This window comes from Phocoena phocoena, chromosome 1 (assembly GCF_963924675.1).
Source record: "Phocoena phocoena chromosome 1, mPhoPho1.1, whole genome shotgun sequence".
NCBI classification, from domain to species: Eukaryota; Metazoa; Chordata; class Mammalia; order Artiodactyla; family Phocoenidae; genus Phocoena; species Phocoena phocoena.
In genome coordinates this window covers 95,637,593-95,662,832 of record NC_089219.1, presented here as the reverse complement: position 1 = coordinate 95,662,832, position 25,240 = coordinate 95,637,593, and the positions used below count along the sequence as shown (strand labels likewise).

Here is a 25,240-nt window from a genome sequence, read left to right as displayed (position 1 = left end):
ATAATTAATGTGCATTTTGAGAAACATCATATTGTCAATTGACTTCTAGGAGCTGATTTGTATTTTTGTATTGTCTTAGCTTGGCCTGCCATAACAAAATACCATACGCTGGATTGTTTAAACAACAGAAGTTTATTTCTCACAGTTCTAGAGCTGGGGAGTCTGTCGTCACAGTGCTGACCAATTCAGTTTCCAGTGAGGGCTCTCTCCCTGGCTTGCAGATGGCCACCCTCTCACTGTGTGCTCACATGGCCTTTCCTTGGTGCATACATGTTGGGGGGAGAGAGAGAGACAGGGGTGAGGGGTAGGGAAGGAAGGAGGGAGAGAGTGAGCATGTGTGTGAAAGAAAGAGAGAAAGAGAGAGAGGCCCCACCTCATGATCAAACCATAATTACCTCCCAAAGGCCCCAGCTCCAAATACTATCACATTGGAGGTTACAGTTTCAACATATGAATTTGTGGGGGGGATGGGAAAGGGGGGGGAGAACACAATTCATTCTGTAGCAGGTATTAATGTGCATTTAAAACTTTATTTACACAGTACAAGAAGTTGCTTACTGAGGAAGGACAAAAAGTAGGAACCTTTGAGAGATTCGTTTCTGGTTCCATGGCTGGAGCAACTGCACAGACACTTATTTATCCTATGGAGGTAAGTACCATTGTGAAGTCTGATTGCATGAACGGTGTTTGTATTATTATCTATTACTGTGTAACAAGTTATCCCAAGATTAACAGTTTAAAACAACAAGTATATATAATCTCACGGTTTCTGTGGATCAGGAATCTGGGTGTAGCTTAGCTGGGTTCCTCTGGCTCAGGGTTTCTCACAGCCTATAGCAGGGTGTCAGCCAGGGCTGCAGTCACTGCAAGGTTCAACTGGGAATGGATCTGTTTTCAAGCTTATTCACGTGTTTGTTGCCAGGTTTCCCTGGCTGTTGGTTGAAGATATCAGTTCCTTATTGCAGGGTCCTCTCCATAGGATGCTTGAGTATCCTCACAACATGGTAGCTGGTTTTTCCAAATCAGTCATCAAAGAGAGCACCCAAGATAGAAGCTGCAATCTTTGGTCACATCTGCTCTATTCTGTTGGTCACAAAGACCACGCCTGGTAGAGTGTGGAAGGGGACTACACATGGTGTGAATACCAGGAGGCAGGGATAGTTGGGGGCCATCTTGGAGGCTGGCTCCCATAGTGTTGATAAGAATTATAGCACCCATTCCTCTCCAAAGAGTTTCTGTACCATAAAGTTCGTAATGGAACCTTAGAATTTGATTAGGTGGTGGTAATCCTAACTGGACATCCTTTTATTAGAACATAGGTTAGCAAACCATGGACCTGTGGACTGTTTTGTACAACCCTTGAGCTAAGGATGGTTTTCATATTTTTACCTTTTAAGGTGGTTTAAAAACAACAACAACGAAAAAGCAATACCAAAGAATATGCAACAGAGACCTGGTATTTCTGTCCTGCAAAGACGAAAATATTTACTTTATAGAAAAAGTTTGCCAACTCCTGCTTTAGAGCAAGAATAATATTGTAGATGTGGATATCTTTATTGATATGACAAAGCGTTTTTCAATAACTGATAAGCTTAAGAAATACTGTTAGTTTTCACCTTTGTGGTATGCATATTCATATAGCTTTCCTTGCAGGCATCTTAACATGGTTGTTCATATTACTCCACACACCCCTCAAAAAATGTCCTAACTCAATACCTAGGCTTCCTCTTATATCCTCCATCTCAGTTAATAGCATCACCTTCCCTCTTCTCTGCCGGCCCCATCCCAAGTTCCAAGCTAGAAACACTGGGATCATCCTTTACACTACCATTTTCCCCACCCTCCATATCTAATACATCACAATTTTGTTAAGATGTCAATAGATTATCTTCTATTTCCTCTGCTACTGCCCTAATTCAGATCATCTTTACAGCAAAAGGGATCTTCTTGGCTCTGGTCTTAGACCCTTAAGAGAGATAATTTGTGAGAGAGAACACATCAACAAACTGGACAGTCATTTGAGTGACAATGTATGCTAGATATTTGTTCTTTGTAAAGTGACGTCTTTTGAATTCTGTGATGATAGCGTTGATGTGAATAATAATATTCATTATATTCTCTCATAACCAGGTTCTGAAAACCAGGCTGGCTGTAGGCAAAACTGGACAATACTCTGGGATGTTTGATTGTGCCAAGAAGATTTTGAAACATGAAGGCATGGGAGCTTTTTACAAAGGTTACGTTCCCAATTTATTAGGCATCATACCTTATGCAGGTATAGATCTTGCTGTGTATGAGGTGAGTTTGTAGCAATCTTTTGAATCTGAAAATGTAGTTAAATAGTTCTCATTGTTAGAATTTGACTTTATATAGAGAGGTACATATGTATCAGGAAACAGTTTGTGACCAAAAGTAGATTCAAGGGTGTATTCTTTTATCTTTCTTTTCAAGTTCCTTGAATATGAGACCCCATATGCCTGTGGTCACTTTTGTATTAGATTTCCCTGTTAATTATTTTTATTAATGAAGAGAATACTCTCACATTCAGATATAGTTGTTCACTTCTCTAGCACCATATACACAAATTAAATCAAAATAGATTAAAGACCTAAATGTATGACTGGATACTATAAAACTCCTAGAGGAAAACATAGGCAGAATCACAGCAATCACAGCAATATTTTTTTGGACCCGTTTCCGAGAGTAATGGAAATAAAAACAAAAATAAACAAGTGGGACCTAATTAAACTTAAAATCTTTTGCACAACAAAGGAAACCATAAACAAAACAAAAAGACAACCAATGGACTGGGATAAAATATTTGCAAACGATGCTACCAACAAGGGATTAATTTCTAAAATACACAAATAGCTTAATATCAAAAGAACAACCCAATCAAAAAATGGGTAGAAGTCCTAAATAGACATTTCTCCAAAGAAGACATACAGATGGCCAACAGGCACATGAAAAGATGCTCGATATCGCTAACTACTAGAGAAATGCACATCAAAATTATAATTAGGTATCACCTCACACCAGTCAGAATGGCCATCATTAAAAAGTCTACAAATAATAAATGCTGTGGAGAAAAGGAATAATAATGGTGTGGAGAAAAGGGAACCCTTCTGCACTGTTGGTGAGAATGTAAATTGGCACAGCCACTATGGAGAACAGTAGTGAGGTTCCTTGCCAAATTAAAATAGAACTGCCATATGATCGAGAAATCCCACTCCTGGGCGTATATCCGGAGCAAACTCTAATTTGAAAAGATACATGCACCCCAGTGTTCATAGCAGCACTGTTTGCAATACCTAAGACATGGAAGTTAACCTAAGTGTCCATCAACAGATGAATAGATAAAGAAGATGTATTTATACACAATGGAATATTACTCAGCCATAAAAAAGAATGAAATAATGCTATTTACAGCAACATGGATAGAACTAGAGATTATCATATTATGTGAAAGACAGAAAGACAAATATCGTATGATATCACTTATATGTGGAACCTAAAAAAATGATATAAATGAACTTATTTATAAAACAGAAATAGACTCACAGACATAGAAAACAAACTTATAGTTGCCAGAGGGGATAGTGGGAGTGGGAGGGATAAATTAGGAGTTTGGGGTTAACATATACATACCACTATGTATAAAATAGTTAACAACAAGGACCTGCTGTATAGCACAGGGAACTATATTCAATGTCTTGTAATAACCTATAATGGAAAAGAATCTGAAAACAAGAATGTATAACTGAATCACTTTGCTGTACACCTGAAGCTAATAAAACATTGTAAATTCACTGTACTTCAATTAAAAAAAAGGTTATTACAGATACAGTTGTTCAGCTTAGCAGATGATATTAGGGATTTTTCTGAGGGGAGAAAAATAAGCAAAAATGGCACATTTTCTTTGGTTTGTTAAAATTTAACATGGATAAAACCAAGAGACTGATGTGGGTAGTACAGATTCATTCCTTGTACTTGTCAACCTGAAGAAACCTAGGAGGCAATAATCAAACACAGTGCATTTATTTGGGATCAAAGAATTGCAATTCGGTACACACAGATTTGCGTATCAATCTGAACAGTGTCTGCTAGGGAATAAAAGTCAGGGGTTTTCTGGGGGGTTTTTTGTTTTTTGTTTTTTTTTGCGGTACGCGGGCCTCTCACCGTTGTGGCCTCTCCCGTTGCGGAGCACAGGCTCTGGATGCGCAGGCTCAGCGGCCATGGCTCACAGGCCCAGCCGCTCTGCGGCATGTGGGATCCTCCTGGATCAGGGTACGAACCCGTGTCCCCTGCATCGGCAGGCGGACTCTCACCCACTGCGCCACCAGGGAAGCCCGAGTCAGGGGTTTTAAATGGTAAAGAAGGGAGGTTTGCATTACAAAGAATTTTAGTTGGAGCTGAAGGCAGAACCTAGTTGACTAAACATGATTGATTGCTAAGGCTATCATTAGAGGGAGGTAAGAGTTCATTACTGTGACAAGATGCAGGTGTTCTTGCAGAGTTCTTGGACTATCTGTGGTGTGGCCTAGTTCATACGTTTATGGTTCCACCTGGTGAGACAGGCATAAGGTCCACCTCCTGAGTGGCCTTCCAGCTTCATTTTAAAACCCCCTGACATAAGTGACTCCATCTTACGTCACATATCCCCCTTTTGATCAAGATCATTCTCTAAAAGCATTGCCAGTCAACTTACAGATTTGCTTTGTCTCACATTGCTGGGATGGACCCGTCCCAGAAAGTCATGTCCCATGTTGGGGGGGAATTTTTAATTTCCAGTGGTTATTTCAAGGAGTCAGTGTCATAGGGTTAGACCATTGGGCAGCAGGGAGGCACAGGAAATGACTCCTAGGAGATTTGGTGGCTTGTAAGGCAGTTGTCCTTGTGGCCTGATTAGCCAAGTTATTTCTTTTGTTTTCATCTGAATTTAATTTTGGATGCCCAGGTACCCTAATGATGGCTAGGATAGATGGAAGTTGGATCGATTCCAACAATTTATTGACCCAATTTTCATTCTTAATCTGGCTTCCCCCTGAGGCTAAGAATCCTCTTGGTTTCTAAAGCATGCCAAAGTCCTCAGCTACCCTAAAGGCAAAGCGACAATCTGTATAGGTATTCACAGTTCTACCTTCTGCTAGGGTGCAATCTCTAGTTAAACCATGGAGTTCTGCCTGCTGGGCTGAAGTAGCGGTCAGCAGTGGAGCTGCCTCAGTTACTTCAAAGGAGCAGATGATTGCATACCCAGTACAATATTTTCCTTTGCCGTTTTTCAAACAAGAACCATCGGTAAGCCATGAAATCTCAATGTTAGCAACAGAGGTTTCTTATAAGTCAGCTCTGAGGGTTAATAACTGATCAGTCAGGGTCAGACAGTCATGAGGAGTTTTGTCACTAAGTAAAGGGAGAAGGGTTGCAGGGTTGAAGTTGTTGTAGCGGGAAAGGGTTGTGTGAGAAGTCAGTAATGGTATTTCATGCGGGGTAAGACAGCTTGCAGGAAGGTGTTGAGTGTGATGAGAATTGTGCAAGCCTCCTACCGCATGGGGGAACATAGATGGTGAGTGGAGAGCCCATGACTATTTCCTCAGTTGATGCTGTCAGGGCTGTTGCTGTTGAAATAGCTCTCATGCTGGAGGAAGGTCTCTGGCTACAGGTCTGATTGTTGAGTGTAATATCCAAGGTGTTGGTGTTGACCTCTGTGCCTTTGAGTAAGCACTCCTAAGCCATTTCTCTTCTTTCGAACATGAAATGGAAAAGGGGAAGCTAATCATTAGTATGTCCTAAAGCAGGGGACTGCAGAGTCCACTTTTCAGGTTCTGGAGCCCTAAAGACGTTTTCTTCCCACTCTGAAGGATCTTGTCTTTAAGCTTTGAGAGGCTGGGCAACTAAAAAATTAAGTATCCAGTTTCTGTAGTATCCAGTCAGCCCAAAATATCTTTAAAGTTGTCTTTTGGTCTGTGGCTATGGGAAATTTAAGACACTTTGAATCCTATTAGGGTCTTAAAGCAGTCCTTAATCCGAGATCAAGGGTCCTAGGTATTTGACCTGTGTTTGAATAAGTTGTAATTTCTCTTTAGAGACCTTTATGACCTTTAGTTGCTAACAGCTTGGGGAGATGGATGCTGTCTTGCTCACTTGCCCCGTTGGAAGATGAGCAAAGAAGGTCATCAACCTATTGAAAAGGATGGACACTTACAGAAAAATGACACCTGCTAAATCTGCTTTTAGGATCTGTAAAAAGTAGGAAGGGCTTTTAGTCTAGACTTGTGGCATGACAGTCCAGATGTATTGTCCTTCCCACATGAAAGCAAATAAAATTTTACTTTCACAATCCACAGAGATGCTGAAAAAGGTGCTACAGGGGTCAGTTATAGTGAAAAATTTATTCTCTGTAGGTATTGCCATTAAAAGGGTATGAGGGTTAAGGGCAACTGGATGATGATTGATGACAATGTTAATTTTTTAATTTTTAAAAATTTTTTACATCTTTATTGTAGTATAATTGTTTTACAATGGTGTGTTAGTTTCTACTTGATAACAAAGTGAATAAGTTATACATATACATATGTTCCCATATCTCTTCCCTCTTGCGTCTCCCTCCCTCCCACCCTCCCTATCCCACCCCTCCAGGCGGTCACAAAGCACCAAGCTGATATCCCTGTGCTATGCGGCTGCTTCCCACTAGCTATCTACCTTACGTTTGGTAGTGTATATATGTCCATGCCTCTCTCTCACTTTGTCACAGCTTAAAATTCCCCCTTCCCATATCCTCAAGTCCATTCTCTAGTAGGTCTGTGTCTTTATTCCTGTCTTACCCCTAGGTTCTTCATGACATTTTTTTTCTTAAATTCCATATATATGTGTTAGCATACGGTATTGGTCTTTCTCTTTCTGACTTACTTCACTCTGTATGACAGACTCTAGGTCCATCCACCTCATTACAAATAGCTCAATTTCGTTTTTTTTTATGGCTGAGTAATATTCCATTGTATATATGTGCCACATCTTCTTTATCCATTCATCCGATGATGGACACTTAGGTTGTTTCCATCTCCGGGCTATTGTAAATAGAGCTGCAATGAACATTTTGGTACATGACTCTTTTTTTTTTTTTTTTAAAGAAGCTATTTATTATTTTTTGTTTGTTTTGTTTTTGCGGTACTTGGGCCTCTCACTGTTGTGGCCTCTCCCGTTGCGGAGCACAGGCTCCGGACGCGCAGGCTCAGCGGCCATGGCTCACGGGCCCAGCCGCTCCGCGGCATGTGGGATCTTCCCGGACCGGGGCACGAACCCGCGTCCCCTGCATCGGCAGGCGGACTCTCAACCACTGCGCCACCAGGGAAGCCCCGACTCTTTTTGAATTATAGTTTTCTCAGGGTATATGCCCAACAGTGGGATTGCTGGGTCATATGGTAGTTCTATTTGTAGTTTTTTAAGGAACCTCCATACTGTTCTCCATAGTGGCTGTATCAATTTACATTCCCACCAACAGTGCAAGAGTGTTCCCTTTTCTCCACACCCTCTCCAGCATTTATTGTTTCTAGATTTTTTGATGATGCCCATTCTGACTGGTGTGAGATGATATCTCATTGTAGTTTTGATTTGCATTTCTCTAATGATTAATGATGTTGAGTATTCTTTCATGTGTTTGTTGGCAGTCTGTATATCTTCTTTGGAGAAATGTCTGTTTAGGTCTTCTGCCCATTTTTGGATGGGGTTGTTTGTTTTTATGTTATTGAGCTGCATGAGCTGCTTATAAATTTTGGAGATTAATCCTTTGTCAGTCGCTTCATTTGCAAATATTTTCTCCCACTCTGAGGGCTGTCTTGTGGTCTTGATTATGGTTTCCTTTGCTGTGCAAAAGCTTTGAAGTTTCATTAGGTCCCATTTGTTTATCTTTGTTTTTATTTCCATTTCCCTAGGAGGTGGGTCAAAAAGGATCTTGCTGTGATTTATGTCATAGAGTGTTCTGCCTATGTTTTCCTCTAAGAGTTTGATAGTTTCTGGCCTTACATGTAGGTCTTTAATCCATTTTGACCTTATTTTTGTGTATGGTGTTAGGGAATGACCTAATCTCATACTTTTACATGCACCTGTCCAGTTTTCCCAGCACCACTTATTGAAGAGGCTGTCCTTTCTCCACTGTACATTCCTGCCTCCTTTATCAAAGATAAGGTGACCATATGTGCGTGGGTTTATCTCTGGGCTTTCTATCCTGTTCCATTGATCTATCTTTCTGTTTTTGTGCCAGTACCATACTGTGTTGATTACTCTAGCTTTGTAGTATAGTCTGAAGTCCGGGAGCCTGATTCCTCCAGCTCCGTTTTTCGTTCTCAAGACTGCTTTGGCTATTCGGGGTCTTTTGTGTTTCCACACAAATTGTGCGATTTTTTGTTCTAGTTCTGTGAAAAATGCCTTTGATAGTTTGATAGGGATTGCATTGAATCTGTAGATTGCTTTGGGTAGTAGAGTAATTTTCACAATGTTGATTCTTCCAATCCAAGAACATGGTATATCTCTCCATCTATCTGTATCATCTTTAATTTCTTTCATCAGTGTCTTATAATTCTCTGCATACAGTTCTTTTGTCTCCTTAGGTAGGTTTATTCCTAGATACTTTATTCTTTTTTTGCAATGGTAAATGGGAGTGTTTTCTTGATTTCACTTTCAGATTTTTCATCATTAGTGTATAGGAATGCCAGAGATTTCTGTACATTAATTTTGTATCCTGCTATTTTACCAAATTCATTGATTAGCTCTAGTAGTTTTCTGGTAGCACCTTTAGGATTCTCTATGTATAGTATCATGTCATCTGCAAACGGTGACAGCTTTACTTCTTCTTTTCCGATTTGGATTCCTTTTATTTCCTTTTCTTTGGTTGCTGTGGCTAAAACTTCCAAAACTCAGTTGAATAATAGTGGTGAGAGTGGGCAACCTTGTCTTGTTCCTGATCTTAGTGGAAATGGTTTCATTTTTTCACCATTGAGGACGATGTTGGCTGTGGGTTTGTCATATATGGCCTTTATTATGTTGAGGAAAGCTCCCTGTATGCCTACTTTCTGGAGGGTTTTTATCATAAATGGGTGTTGAATTTTGTCAAAAGCTTTCTTTGCATCTATTGAGATGATCATATGGTTTTCCTCCTTCAGTTTGTTAATATGGTGTATCATGTTAATTGATTTGCGTATACTGAAGAATCCTTGCGTTCCTGGGATAAACCCCACTTGATCATGGTGTATGATCCTTTTAATGTGCTGTTGGATTCTGTTTGCTAGTATTTTGTTGAGGATTTTTGCATCTATGTTCCTCAGTGATACTGGCCTGTAGTTTTCTTTCTTTGTGACATCCCTGTCTGGTTTTGGAATCAGGGTGATGGTGGCCTCGTAGAACGAGTTTGGGAGTGTTCCTCCCTCTGCTATATTTTGGAAGAGTTTGAGAAGGATAGGTGTTAGCTCTTCTCTAAATGTTTGATAGAATTCGCCTATGAAGCCATCTGGTCCTGGGCTTTTCTTTGTTGGAAGATTTTTAATCACAGTTTCAATTTCAGTGCTTGTGATTTGTCTGTTCATATTTTCTATTTCTTCCTGAATCAGTCTTGGCAGGTTGTGCATTTCTAAGAATTTTTCCATTTCTTCCAGGTTGTCCGTTTTATTGGCATAGAGTTGCTTGTAGTAATCTCTCATGATCTTTTGTATTTCTGCAGTGTCAGTTGTTACTTCTCCCTTTATCATTTCTAATTCTATTGATTTGAGTCTTTTCCCTTTTTTTCTTGATGAGTCTGGCTAATGGTTTATCAATTTTGTTTATCTTCTCAAAGAACCAGCTTTTAGTTTTATTGATCTTTGCTATCGTTTCCTTCATTTCTTTTTCATTTATTTCTGACCTGATTTTTATGATTTATTTCCTTCTGCTAACTTTGGGGGTTTTTTGTTCTTCTTTCTCTAATTGCTTTAGGTGCAAGGTTAGGTTGTTTATTTGAGATTTTTCTTGTTTCTTGAGGTAGGATTGTATTGCTATAAACTTCCCTCTTAGAACTGCTTTTGCTGCATCCCATAGGTTTTGGGTCATCATGTCTGCATTGTCATTTGTTTCTAGGTATTTTTTGATTTCCTCTTTGATTTCTTCAGTGATCACTTCATTATTAAGTAGTGTATTGTTTAGCCGCCATGTGTTTGTATTTTTTACAGACCTTTTCCTGTAATTGATATCTAGTCTCATAGCACTGTGGTCAGAAAAGATACTTGATACAATTTCAATTTTCTTAAATTTACCAAGGCTTGACTTGTGACCCAAGATATGATCTATCCTGGAGAATGTTCCATGAGCACTTGAGAAAAATGTGTATTCTGTTGTTTTTGGATGGAATGTCCTATAAATATCAATTAAGTCCATCTTATTTAATGTGTCATTTAAAGCTTGTGTTTCCTTATCTATTTTCATTTTTGTTGATCTGTCCATTGGTGAAAGTGAGGTGTTAAAGTCCCGTACTCTGATTGTGTTACTGTCGATTTCCCCTTTTATGGCTGTTAGTATTTGCCTTATGTATTGAGGTGCTCCTATGTTGGGTGCATAAATATTTACAATTGTTATATCTTCTTCTTGGATTGATCCCTTGATCATTATATAGTGTCCTTCTTTTTCTCTTCTAATAGTCTTTATTTTAAAGTCTATTTTGCCTGATATGAGAATTGCTACTCCTGCTTTCTTTTGGTTTCCATTTGCATGGAATATCTTTTTTCATCCCCGTACTTTCAGTCTGTGTGTGTCTCTAGGTCTGAAGTGGGTCTCTTGTAGACAGCATATATATGGGTCTTGTTTTTGTATCCATTCAGCCAATCTGTGTCTTTTGGTGGGAGCATTTAGTCCATTTACATTTAAGGTAATTTTTGATATGTATGTTGCTATTTCCATTTTCTTAATTGTTTTGGGTTCATTATTGTAGGTCTTTTCCTTCTCTTGTGTTTCTTGCCTAGAGAAGATCCTTTAGCATTTGTTGTAAAGCTGGTTTGGTGGTGCTGAACTCTATCAGCTTTTGCTTGTCTGAAAAGGTTTTAATTTGTCCATCAAATCTGAATGAGATCCTTGCTGGGTAGAGTGATCTTGGTTGCAGGTTTTTCTCCTTCATCACTTTAAATATGTCCTGCCAGTCCCTTCTGGCTTGCAGAGTTTCTGCTGAAAGATCAGCTGTTAACCTTATGGGGATTCCCTTGTGTGTTATTTGTTGTTTTTCCCTTGCTGCTTTTAATATGTTTTCTTGTATTTAATTTTTGACATTTTGATTAATATGTGTCTTGGTGCGTTTCTCCTTGGATTTATCTTGTATGGGACTCTCTGTGCTTCCTGGACTTGATTAACTATTTCCTTTCCCATATTAGGGAATTTTTCAACTATAATCTCTTCAAATATTTTCTCAGTCCCTTTCTTTTTCTCTTCTTCTTCTGGAACCCCTATAATTCGAATGTTGGTGTGTTTAATGTTGTCCCAGAGGTCTCTGAGACTGTCTTCAGTTCTTTTCACTCTTTTTTCTTTATTCTGCTCTGCAGTAGTTATTTCCACTATTTTATCTTCCAGGTCACTTATCCGTTCTTCTGCCTCGGTTATTCTGCTATTGATCTCATCTAGAGTATTTTTAATTTCATTTATTTTGTTGTTCATCGTTGTTTTTTTCATCTTTAGTTCTTCTAGGTCCTTGTTAAATGTTTCTTGCATTTTGTCTATTCTATTTCCAAGCTTTTGGATCATTTTTACTATCATTATTCTGAATTCTTTTTCAGGTAGACTGCCTATTTCCTCTTAATATGTTAGGTCTGGTGCATTTTTATCTTGTTCCTTCATGTGCTGTGTTATTTTCTGTCTTCTCATTTTGCTTATCTTACTGTGTTTGGGGTCTCCTTTTTGCAGGCTGCAGGTTCGTAGTTCCTGCTGTTTTTGGTGTCTTTCCCCAGTTGCTAAGGTTGGTTCAGTGGGTTGTGTAGGCTTCCTGGTGGAGGGGCCTAGTGCCTGTGTTGTGGTGGATGAGGCTGGATCTTGTCTTTCTGGTGGGCAGGTCCACGTCTGGTGGTGTGTTTTATGGTGTCTGTGGACTTCTTATAATTTTAGGCAGCCTCTTTGATAATGGGTGGGGTTGTGTTCCTGTCTTGCTAGTTTGGCATAGGATGTCCAGCACTGTAGCTTGCTATTCGTTGTGTGAAGCTGGGTGCTGGTGTTGAGATGGAGATCTCTGGGAGATTTTTGCCGTTTGATATGTGGAGCTGGGAGGTCTCTTGTGGACCAGTGTCCTGAAGTTGGCTCTCCACCTCAGAGGCACAGCACTGACTCCTGGCTGCAGCACCAAGAGGCTTTCATCCACACGGCTCAGAATAAAAGGGAGAAAAAGTAGAAAGAAATAATTAGTATAAGTAGAAAGAAAGAAAGAAAATAAAGAAAGAAAGATAGAAAAGAAATAAATAAAGGAGGGAGGGAGGAAGGAAGGAAGGAGGGAAGGAAGGAAAAAAAGAAAGAAGATGAAGTAAAATAAAATAAGGTAAAATATAGTAAAGTTATTAAAGTAAAAAAATAATTATTAAGACAAAAAAAAAAGGGACGGGTAGAACCGTAGGACAAATGGTGGAAGCAAAGCTATACATACAAAATCTCACACAGAAGCATACACATACACACTCACAAAAAAGGAAAAGGGGAGAAAATCATAAATCTTGCTCTAAAAGTCCACCTCCTCAATTTGGGATGATTCATTGTCTAAAGGAGGGAAGTAAGGAAAGAAAGAAAGAAAGAAAATAAAGTAAAATAAAATTATTAAAATAAAAAGTAATTATTAAGAAAAAAATTAAAAACAAAAACAAAAACATGGACAGATAGACCCGTAGGACAAATGGTGGAAGCAAAACTATACAGACAAAATCTCACACAGAAGCATAAACATACACACTCACAAAAAGAGGAAAAGGGGAAAAAATCATAAATCTTGCTCTCAAAGTCCACCTCCTTAATTTGGGATGATTCGTTGTCTATTCATATATTCCACAGATGCAGGGTACATCAAGTTGATTGTGGAGCTTTAATCCGCTGCTTTGAGAGATTTCCCTTTCTCTTCTTTGTTCACACAGCTCCCGGGACTCAGTTTTAGATTTGGCCCCGCCTCTGTGTGTAGGTCGCTGGAGGGCGTCTGTGTGTTCTTGTCTCAGACAGGACGGGGTTAAAGGAGCCGCTGATTGGGGGCTCTGGCTCCCTCAGGCCGGGGGGCGGGGGGGAGGGAGGGGCACTGTGTGCGGGGCGGGCCTGCGGTGGCAGAGGCAAGCGTGACGTTGCACCAGCCAGAGGCGTGTCGTGCGTTCTCCCGGGGAAGTTGTCCCTGGATCCCGGGAACCTGGCAGTGGCGGGCTGCACAGGCTCCGCAGAAGAGGGGTGTGGATAGTGACCTGTGCTCGCACACAGGCCCCTTGGTGGTGGCAGCAGCAGCCTTAGTGTCTGCCGCCCGTCTCTGGGGTCTGCGCTGTTAGCCGAGGTTCGCGCCTGTCTCTGGAACTCCTTTAAGCAGCGCTCTTAATGCCCTCTCCTCGCGCACCAGGAAGCAGAGAGAAGAAAAAGTCTCTTGCCTGTTCGGCAGGTCCAGACTTTTCCCCGGACTCCCTCCCGGCCGGCCGTGGTGCACTAACCCCCTGCAGGCTGTGTTCACGCCGTGAACCCCAGTCCTCTCCCAGCGCTCTGACCGAAGCCTGAGTCTCAACTCCCAGCCCCACCCGCCCCGGCGGGTGAGCAGACAAGCCTCTCCGGCTGGTGAGTGCCGGTCGGCTCTGATCCTCGGTGCGGGAATCTCTCCGCTTTGCCCTCCGCACCACTGTTGCTGTGACCTCCTCCGCGGCCCCGAAGCTTTCCCCTTCCGCCACCCGCAGTCTCCGCCCGTGAAGGGGCTTCCTAGTGTGTGGAAACCTTTCCTCCACAGCTCCCTCTCACTGGTGCAGGTCCCATCCCTATCCTTTTGTCTCTGATTATTCTTTTTTCTTTTGCCCTACCCAGGTACGTGGGGGGTTTCTTACCTTTTGGGAGGTCTGAGGTCTTCTGCCAGCGTTCAGTAGGTGTTCTGTAGGAGTTGTTCCACGTGTAGATGTATTTCTGGTGTATCTGTGGGGAGGAAGGTGATCTCCGCGTCTTACTCTTCCACCATCTTCCCGGAAGCCATGCAACAATGTTATTAATAGCCCTCAAATCTTGGACAAATCTCCATCCTCTTTTGTGGAGTTTCTTAATGAGGGGAATGGGTGTATTACAGAGACTAGTGTAGGGGACTATGAGGTATTGTGTTTTGTATTCCTCTATGATTGGTTTAATTCCTGCTAAGGTCTCAAGATTTAAAGAATATTGTTTAATGTTAGGAAGCGGCTGACCGTGGTCAATTTGAATTTTAATTGAGGGAGCCAAATGAACCTGCCCAACGTGGGTTGTGGATTTTGCCGAGTCTCTCAGGGACGTTCTTGAGTTTTAAGTTTATGTTACCTTCCAAGCTTGTCTTAAGGGCAAAAACTGCTGATAGGGTTGAGGAGCTTGGAATGCCATCAGTTGTTGAGGGGTTGAATTAATTTCAAGGATATTTTCACCTCTTGGGACAAAGGGATACAAGTATTGATCTCTCTTCAAGTCTCTGCTTTCAGTTCCTTTGGGTGTATACCTATCAGTATACAGAATTGCTGGGTCATATGGTAATTCTGTGTTGAGCTTTTTGAGGAACAAACTGTTTTCTATAGAAGCTGCACCATTTTTCATTCCTGCTAACAGTGCGTTTTCATTCATCCTTGTTAATATTTTTTAGTTTCTGGGTTTTGTTTTTTGATAGTGCCCATCCTAACAGGTGTGAGACAATATCTCATTGTGCTTTTGACTTGCATTTCTCTGATAAGTGATGTTGAGCATCTTTTCATATGCTTGTTGTCCATTTATTTATCTTCTTTGGAGAAATGTCTATTCAAGTCCTTTGCCCATTTTTTAATTAGGTTATTTTTTATTGTTGTTTAATTGTAGGAGTTATTTATATATTTTGGATATTAAATCCTTATCAGATATATGGTTTACAAATATATTCTCCCATTCCGTAGGTTACCTTTTCACTCTGTTGGTTGTTTTCTTTGCTTCACAGAAGTTTTTAAGGTGAAGAAATCCATTTGTCTAGTTTTGCTTTTTTGCCTGTGCTTTTGGGATCATATCCAAGAAATTGTTGCCAAAGCCAAGGTCCTAAAGCTTTTATCCTGTGTTTTCTCCTAGGAATTTTATAGTATTAGGTCTTATGTTTCAGCCCTGGATTTATTTTGAGTTAGTTTTTTGTATATGTTGTAAGATAAGGATCCAACTTCATTCTTTTGCCTGAGGGTATCCAGTTTTCCCAGCACCATTTTTGTTTATTAATTTTTGGCCCCACTGCACAGCATGTGGGATCTTAGTTGCCTGACCAGGGATCGAACCCATGCCCCCTGCAGTGGAAGCACGGAGTCTTAACCACTGGACTGCCAGGGAAGTCCCCCCAGCACCATTTGTTGAAGAGACTATCCTTTGCCCAATGTGGGGTCTTGTCACCTCTGTTGAAGATCATGTGCCCATGTATTCAGGAATTTATTTTTGAGCTCTCTATTTTGTTCCATTATTCTGTGTATCTGTCTTTATGCCAGCACCACATTATCTTGATTGCTGTTGCTTTGTAATATACATTGAAATCAGGAAGTGTGAGGTCTCCAACTTTGTTCTTTTTCAAGGTTATTTTGGTTAGGTGGGGTCCCTTAAGATCCTATTTGATTTTTTTTTCTATTTCTTCAAACAATGTCATTGAAATTTGAATAGGGATTACATTGAATTTGCAGTTTGCTTTGGGTAGTGTATTAGTATGTTTGGGCTACCATAACAAAATACCAGAGACTGGGAGGGTTAAACAAAAGAAATTTACTTTTTCACAGTTCTGGAGGCTAGAAGTCCAAGATCAGGGTTCTGGCTGATTTGGTTTGAGGTGAGGCTCTCTTACTGGCTTGCAGACAGCTGCCTTCTTGCTATGTTCCCAGAGGGAGAGGGAGAGAGAGTTGAGTGAATGAATTCTCTGGTATTTCTTCTTATAAAGACACTAATCCTATTGGATCAGGACCCCACTGTTATGACCTTGATGTTACCAGAGAACCTTCATAAGGTGATAGAATTTTGAGAATATCCATAAATTGAGGGGTACAAAGCCAATAAAGAGGGGGAGACAAAAATAAATAAAATAAATAAATTAAAAAATATAGTGAGATCTGAGAAGCAAGGAATGATAATGGACCCTAGGATGTAGAAGAAAATGATTATGGGACACACAGAGAGGACTTACAAGATCATGTATATTTTATAGGATTTTAAATTAATTGTTTTAAAAGTGCATTTTCCTACCTCCCCCCCCCCCCATTCTGGTGTTAATAGTGTAAATAGTTGCTTAGTTTCTAGTGAATCACTTCTCTTTTCTCATGTTTGTAGTTCAGACATGGTTGTCTTTAGGCTTATTGACTTTTTATTGTCATATTACAGTACTAAGTGGACCTTAAATAAGACACTTAAATATAATCTTTGTTTTCAAATTTATAGAGATATTCCTATTATATAATTGTAAGGTCCAAGTATGCAGTTACATGTTATCTTAAAATATTTAAACTAGTATATAATTTCCCCCACATATTAGCATATATTTTAATACTTCAGATATTTTTTATTTAAAAAGTAGATTATACATTTCTCTCAATTAATTGCCTTCTAATGGAAATACAAAGACCTAGGATAATAGGGAAGAAGCATAGCCTGAGGATCCATATACTTGATTCAGCACCCTTGTTTAGAAAACCCCGCTGAGACTAATTTTCCTCATTTCTAAAATCAGAAGAATAGCTCCACCTCAGAGCTTTTGTAGAAGGACTGAATGAAATAACATATGTGTAAAGTACAAAATTAGATGCAGTTTGTAGTATTATATTATTTTCATTGATAAGCACCGTAGGAAATGTTTAGATCCTAGTCTGGTGTGCTGTTGATCTTCACATTTAGTTAGAAGAAGATGAGCACCCAGTCACACCTCTCATGTTTTGAATCCCCTGTGGCTTCCCCGCTTCTACAGAGCTGCTGCTTCCTACAGTGGCTGTGCCGCCCAGTCTTGCAGACATGTGTCCTGTCTCATAAGGATGAGAGTAGCTGTGAGAACAATCATATTGAGTGAAAGCAGTTGTAAAGTTAGTTGTTCATTATTTTTCTTCTTTTCTGTTTCTCTGACAGCTCTTGAAGTCCCATTGGCTAGATAATTTTGCCAAAGACTCTGTAAACCCTGGAGTCGTGGTGCTGCTGGGATGTGGTGCCTTATCCAGCACCTGTGGTCAGCTGGCCAGCTACCCCTTGGCTTTGGTGAGAACACGCATGCAGGCTCAAGGTGAGTTTTGGATAAAAGGATGACACTGATAAAGTAGTGCATCAGTAACGTGCTTTCGGAACTTCAGGTTCCACTGAGACAGCAGAGTGTGGTTTTAAGAGAGTATTTCTCAACCTTTTTTGCATTATGGCCTCCTTAAGGAAGCTTTTTAGAAATTCTTTTGCAAATCAGTTCCTCTTCATGAAATTTTAATACCACGGATACTCTGTGCATATATTGTATGTATATCTGTGGTTTATGCACAGAGTAAGATTTTCATGCTCCCGTTGAGAGTGCATGTTTTAAGAGTACAGTTGGCCCTTCATATTCGTGGGCTCTGCATCCATGGACTCAACCAACTGTCGATCGAAAATATTCAGGAAAAAGACTCCCAAACTCCACAAAGTTCCAAAAAGTAAAACTTGCATTTGCCATGCAGTCCACTCTTTACATTTGTATTTACAGATCATCTATATTGGAAGTACTGGTTAATTAATGATTGACTGCTTGGTTGGGGGAGGGAGGTTGGTACTCGGAAGAGAGATTGGGGATAGAGGCGTCTCGATGCTCAGGGAGTACTGTTTAAAGAAATGGTAGTGGGTGAGATTGGCCAGGGATAAAGCAGAAAGTGAAAGAAAGGCACAGAATGAATACTACTTTTGCATAGCAATAAAAGCCAGCAAATCATAAGAAAAGAGAATACTGAATCAGACGGCAGGAGAGCCAGGAGGGCGCTGTGTAATCAAAGTCGAGGAGACAGTGTCACAGTGGGGAGGAATCACAGTTCAAAAGTTGTAGGTCCCATAATAACAAACAACTCCAGCCACCATTTACTGAGAATTTGACAGATGCCAACTGCTTTACATATGTTGCTACTGATTCTTTCAGTGCTGTGCAGTTTTCATTCCATTTACAGAAGAGAAAGACCATCAGCTTTCAGCTCTCCCACTTGGCTAGCTAAGTGTGTTGAGACAAGTTTCTCTATCTTTCTAAACCTCCGATTTCTTACTTATTAAATGGGTATAATAACACTTACCTTAGAGGATTGGTATATAAAGTAATTAACTCAATATCTAACACAGAGTAATCACTCATATTTGTTATAATCAGGGCATTCACTGTTAGGTGCCATACAGGGAGAATTATTTCTTGGGCCCCTTGGAATAAATTTTATCCTTTTATTCTGTTCGTTCTAGAAAATCATTCTAAATTATAATTGCATAGTCATAATAAAACATGCATGAATATTAAATTAGCCTGGTTTCTTTTTTAATTTTCTAGCCATGGTAGAAGGAGCCGCACAGCTGAACATGGTTGGGCTCTTTCGACGAATAATTTCTAAAGAAGGAATACCAGGACTTTACAGAGGCATCACCCCAAACTTTATGAAGGTGCTTCCTGCTGTAGGCATCAGTTATGTGGTTTATGAAAATATGAGACAAACTTTAGGAGTAATTCAGAAGTGATATGCTGAATTTTTTGCTTTAGCATAATTATTGAAACTTTCAACCATCTCCAGAGTGACCTTTTCTCCTAGAGCTGCAACAAGTCCATGGCAAAAAGAAGCTGTATTTTTTTTTTCACAAAAGGGAAGAGCAAATCATTGGTAACTTCAAACATTTGGACTCAATTTTATACATTCAGAAATGCTAAAAATCATTGTTTTGATAAGCTCATACAGTTTTGAAAAGGCAATAAAATTATATCTTTTCTTATTAGTCCTTTCTACAAATCTCTGCCTAGAATCCTAAATCTGAAAAGATGTACTTGCTGAACTAAATTTGCTTTGTGTGAATTATAAATCTTTGATCTTTATTTTGGTTGGTTCAAGTTTATGCCAGTTCCTTTATACTTAAATCTCTTTTTCTTAAAAACAAAATGATTGGAAAACCTAGAAACTTAAATTATTTATGTATTTTGAATGTCTTTTTAAACTTCTTAAAATTTCCTTGTAGGACCATTCATGGAGAATCATTGCATGAAAACATAATCTTACAGCAGCCAAATAGGTATAAGGTCTATAATCTTTTTTAAAGCTGAATAAGAATGAACATAAGCGGCAGAACTTCAAGGCATGTGAATACCCTAGTCCACTCATATGATTTTTGTGTAAGGAAGAGTGATAAAATAATATTTATTTCAGTGAGCACTTCTCCATTTGTCTTGTACTGTTATTTGGTTCCCAGGATGACACACTGATCGTCAGTATATTACTGTTAAATTATCAACACAAGGCAACTTATTTGAAAAATTCTGTTTATTGTCATTGCTTTGAAAAGCACCAGGAAACAAAACCCTTTTACTTGTATCAGTTTCTGAAGAGCATCTCTCTTCTCTTTGTCCTTTGTTTCCTACTTGAATCAGACTTCCATTTTAATCAGGAAGGCTTCTGGGGACCATTCTTGGTTATCTGAAATTTCTTAATTACATGAAGTAGGTTGATCATGGGTGAATGGCGTTCTCACTTCCCCCTCACTTTTAATTTATTTGACCCTGCAATTCTCAATTTGGGCAGCACAAAGCTAGGAGAATAGTATATATTAATAGTAGTATATATTAATTTTATATATTTGGTACTATAAATGAAAGGCCCAATTTACAAACATGTACATTCATATTTTCTCTTTCCCCCAATGTAGAAACACATTATGATATAGAAAATTTGATTTATAATATTGATAGCATGTTTTTATTTTACTGAAGCCATTTTTTGTAATCAACTATCTTTTCTGATTTGTGTGATTAGGACTTAGAAAAATATTTATTAGTTGAAGTTATTCTTATCATTTTTCAATTTAGTTCTTTTTTTTTAATATCTTTATTGGAGTATACTGGCTTTACAATGGTGTGTTAGTTTCTGTTTTATAACAAAGTTAATCAGCTATACATATATCCCCATATTCAATTGAGTTCTTAAACTCAAGTTTTATTTCTAGTAATTTGTTATAAATTGCCAACATTTTAATGGAAATGTAGTGACATAATAGACATTTACTTTATTTGAAACTACCTCTCATATTTTCCGAACCAGAGAGAAATGTTGGACTTGTGTTTGTGAAACATATCCTAACATATAGTTTTCATTATATTAATTATACCTGATAAATGTCTCAGTGTTTTTATAATACATATGATAAGAATGGGACTCTATCTTCAGGGTGTTTGTACTTTTGAATAATACATAAATGACAATATTAAGGAACATGATTAGCTCTTTTTTCACTTGTAAAATTATGGAATGAGTAAAATTTCAGCTACTGAAAAATATTCATTGTTCATTATGAATTTAAATTGTTTGCTTTTTAACATTTGTAAGGAATGAATGTGATTTATCTGTGTATCTTGTATCTTTTGAAAAGAGCCTGGAGTTGAAGATAGTTTATTTCTGGCATTACTGCATATTTACTTTCTGTTTATATTAAAATGTTTTTGAAATGTCTTGTTTCCTCATTTAAAAAAAATAGTGTAACTAAGGCAAAAAAAATGGCTGTGTCTTGCAGTTTATATCTTTGGCAGCAGTTTGAATAATCTGTATAGTATTACTGAATAAGACTCACTGTAGTCTTTCCAAATATTTTGGCCTTTTCTGAACAGCCATAACAGTTATTACCTCTGTCATATATTTTGGTATAAGATGATGTTTTTCGTGATGTCCAAATTCCACATTTACCATTTAGGGTGATACCCCCGGGGCTCATAGTGCCAAAGAGAGTCCAAAGTCACAGGGCTCCTTGGCACATCTTGGTGGAGTACCAGTTTGTCTTGAAGTTGTGGGAAACAAAAGCTAAGTAAGTTTACTGGTAAGTAATTAAAACAATTTTATAATGCAGATTTTACACCTATAAAGATTATAAAATTTGATTTAAAAAAATAAAACATAAAACTGCAAAGAAATTCTGCTTTCCAACTTGAATGCTACCCGGCCTCCAGGAAAAACGTATTTGCCCTCCTTGGCTCCCTTTATTAGAAAAATGTCGCCAATTTGTTTCTTACACATTTGTCTTGTATCCCCATCCAGGGCGTAAGCTTCACGTGAACAGGCATTGCATTTTATACTATTTTTTTTTTTGAGCTTTACATCAGGTCACATGTATAAAAGTATGGCATAGGTTCCCTATGCCCAAATAAGAATTTTCCCAGCTCTTTTGTTCTCATGGAATTTCTTTGTTTTGAGAAGAGCACCAAACGAGTAATGATATGTGTGAAGTGGAGCAACCAATAACCCTCCTTTTCCTCCTTTGCCACATTCCCTGCTTGGGAGAAACACAGAGCAGACTGAGCTCATCAAACCACTCTCCGGGAGAGCATGCCCTGCAAAATTCCATCTGCCCTTCTGCTTCCATGTAGGACAGAGCTGTGCTAAGATCCAAGCTGCCTCGGCCTGGACCTGGACCTGCTGCAGCCCTCTGACCACAGTGCAATTGAAGACACCTGTTCACAGCCATCTGGTTTTTTTGTTTTTGTTTTTTGCTTGTTCTGTTTGTTTGCAAATTGGGCTCCACAAGCCTATACTCAGATGCTCGGCCATAGCCACTACAGCGTTGTTTGTTGTGAAAGCAGAAGTGCCCCAAGCCTGGGCCACTTGGCATTTATTCTGTAAACATTCACTTGCTCATTAGTTCTTTCAGTGAGAATTTATTAAACACCTACTGTGTGTCAGATACTTTTAGGGGCTGAGGACACAGCCTTGAACAGGACTCCATACTTTTCCTAATGGAGATTATCTAGTGGAGACAAGACAACAAACGAAGTAAGTAAAATATGTAATAGGCCAGATGGTGATTAAGTGTAGAAGGCAATGCTGGGGCCGAGGTGGCAATTTTAGGCAGAGAAGACCTTGCTGAGAAGGTGCTGTTTGAATAAAGGGCTGAAGGGGGCACGGGAATAGGCCACACCGGTGTCTGGGAAGGGCATTCCAGGCAGGGGGAATGCAGGTAAAGGCCGTGGGAGGAGGGAACATCGGGGAGGTCAGTGTGCCTTGAGTGGGGTGAGCAAAACGGAAGGTAGTAGGCGATGAAGCCACAGAGGGCTGGAGGGAGGCCTGTCCGCTGAGCACTTCCGGTACTGCAATAGCCACAGTTCCTTGGTAATGTTTCCTAACCAAGATTCAGATGTCTCTCCTCTGGGGGTGGGAGTCTCATTATTGGAAACATCACTGGAAAACCTTGCAGTTTCTGTAACTGTCGTGTCCATCACACACACAATGGTTTTCCCTGAAACTGCTGTCCCAACATAATGGCATGTGTATAGGCTACTCTTTGCCTTTCCTTCTCTGGGAAGGATTTTAATTTTTAAAAAGACAAATTAACTTAGAGACCTTAAAATCTTTCTAGACATTTTCCTAAGAATTAGAGAACTTGAATCTTAAACCAACAAAGCTGTCATTGTGCCCACTTCCTTCTCTGACCACCTTGTAACTGCCCAGAATTTATTTGTTTATAATTTATACAAATTGTACAATATTGAAAACAATCCTTTTATTTATTTTTTGTTAGTTGATATTGTCTTGCTTTGAATTTACTTCCACCAAGTCAAGATAATAGTAACTGAAGAAGTGATTTGTATTTTGTTACTTTTAAAAGAGGGCCAGGGATTTTAAAGCATTATGAATTACTCTTTCAAACCGAACCTTATCGCAGATCCTTGGTATTTGCTAATCAGGTGTGTTTTCCAAGAGTTTACACTCATCTTTTTACACGCCATTCTACAATACAGTCACGACCATGGGTTCAGGATGAATTAGCTTAAATTCCAGAACCTGTAATCAATGTCAGCCGCAGATATGCATCACTCAACCCCCAGGTGAGGTCTCCAAATGAATCTTAGTGTGCCAACTGGGATGTGCAAAACATGTGACATTTCTGAATTTTCTTTAAATTAGCTTAAATCCAGCTGGAAGCTCCTGTACCACTCAGTGTTGTGCAAGTGACCTGGGATCCTGGCCCCTATGGACACTGGTCATGGTCTACCATGACCAGTTGCTGCTAAGGGGCCCTTTGTTGCAGCCTGTATGGTCCCTTGGACCCCATGGCTGTGCTGTGCTTGGCATGGGGGTAGTTGGTAAGACATGGGGCATCTGTACCTGGGGTCTGGCCTTTCCATTCTGCAAGGGTTAGGAGTTGAATGTGAATCTCTCCATACCTTGGGATCCACCAACCTATGTCTCCTTTCCAGGCCCTGGGTTTGTCCCTTTTCCTTTTTGCTCTTAAAGGCACCCATCTGCTCATCCCCTGGGACTCCTGGCATCCTCTCTGCAGGTAACTTAGATGCTTGCAAAAGACAGAAGAGCCTCTGATTGAAAGTGACTTCTGTTTTCCACTTTTAAAAATCACTGAGGGAAGGAGATATTAAAGCCCTGCCTCCTTGTCTGAAATGAGATGAAAGCGAACATGTAAGGGGAATAAATACAAATTAGTCTTTCACTCAGTTATCTTGCTGTAGGCTCTCAAAACACCGCCTGCCCCTTGTACTCTGCGTCTCAGGAATGAGCATTATTGCGCTGCAGAGTGGTGGGCTCTGCTCACGTGAAACGACACATCGTTCAGCCTACTGAATCTCTAAATCCCCGGAACGTTACTGCTACATGGCAATGTAGCCTCACAGCCAGAGGGTTCAGTAAATAGTGTCCTGAGTGAAAAGTCAACAGGGTAATTGAGAGCTGACACTTTTCAAGGAGATGGAAGGAGATGGGAAGGAGAGAAGATGGAAAGAAGAGGGTAAAATTAATTGTAATGTGGAAAAGGATGATAAGATTCTTCGGAGTTAGAACTGTTTCTAAATCTGTTTTGTTTTTGGATGATTTAGGGAATATGAGTGTAAGCCCTCAGAAGACATGGGTGATAAGGTGCAAGTGTAGACTGACAGGTAATAATGACTCGGGTGCTTGAGACTTTTACAGTAAAAGAATCTTCAGGCAGACTAAAGGTGAGGAGAAGTTTTTAAGTCTGTCCGTTTGTGATTTGTTCCCTTCCTCTGATTTTGTTCCCTTCCCTCTTTACTGTTTATAAAGATGTCCCTTCTGGAGAAAAATGAGAAAATCTTTCATAAGGTAATAAAACTATATCAAGGAGAGGAAAAAGTCAGTAAACAACTGAAGAATTTTGCTGTAGTTTGAAAATTTTGCTATTTCATATGTTTGTTTTCTTTAGTAAAAATGTATGGCTATTGTTTTAGGGAATTCTGACCAGATTATGAGAGATGCTCCTCTCTTTGCCAGGCCTTAATAATTCACTTATTTTTCTTATAAGGCAATGAGCACAAAGATTGAGAACATCAAGAGCCATACATTGGCCAAGATGATGTTATTCAGCGAAGTTCTTTCTATTTTTTTATGGTACTATTAACTTATAAGCAGATGGTGACTCCTAGTGAGGTATTTCCCTCCCCTTTTCAGAATTCCCAGCAGTGGAGTTCCCCTTGGTCAGGAGGGGTAGGAAGAAGGACCTGGAGAAGAAGGTTCAGTACAGCGCTGTGGACATGCCCTCAAGGTGAGAAGTGAACCGACAGCCTTATTTATCACCATGATAATTGCTCATGATGTTATTCAACTATAGATTTGCCCATTTGGGGCACCATGGGCCATAAATATGGTTCTCTAGTCACTAATATGGACTTTCCAAGTATCAAGCATGCCTAATTTCTGAGAGAGAGGGGGAATTGACTGATGAGTTTTGCAGCCCACTTCATGCCTTCCCTTGTTGAGCTTGTATAAATTCTCTCTTTAAAAACAAACAGCACAGCCTTTGGGAACACTCGTACAATCAAGCTCTTCCTTTCCCAGGTGTTTGGATAGTCATATAGCAAATGGCTAGGAGCCTCAGCCCAAAGGAACAG

General features: G+C 39.6%; 1 protein-coding gene across 3 annotated transcripts in view; it reads left to right on the top strand.

The window, feature by feature from the left end:
- SLC25A24 (solute carrier family 25 member 24) overlaps window positions 1-18,873 on the top strand; it is a 56,497-nt gene extending 37,624 nt beyond the window's left edge. For 2 of the 3 annotated variants that reach the window (XM_065872436.1, XM_065872443.1), the window contains exons 7-10: window positions 542-649; window positions 2,131-2,298; window positions 17,278-17,428; window positions 18,689-18,873. In XM_065872436.1, the coding sequence (XP_065728508.1) occupies window positions 542-649; window positions 2,131-2,298; window positions 17,278-17,428; window positions 18,689-18,873 (612 nt within the window). The remainder of the gene's footprint in view (window positions 1-541; window positions 650-2,130; window positions 2,299-17,277; window positions 17,429-18,688) is intronic. The other variant, XM_065872449.1, reaches the window with a different exon arrangement.
- The last annotated feature ends 6,367 nt before the right edge of the window (window positions 18,874-25,240 follow it).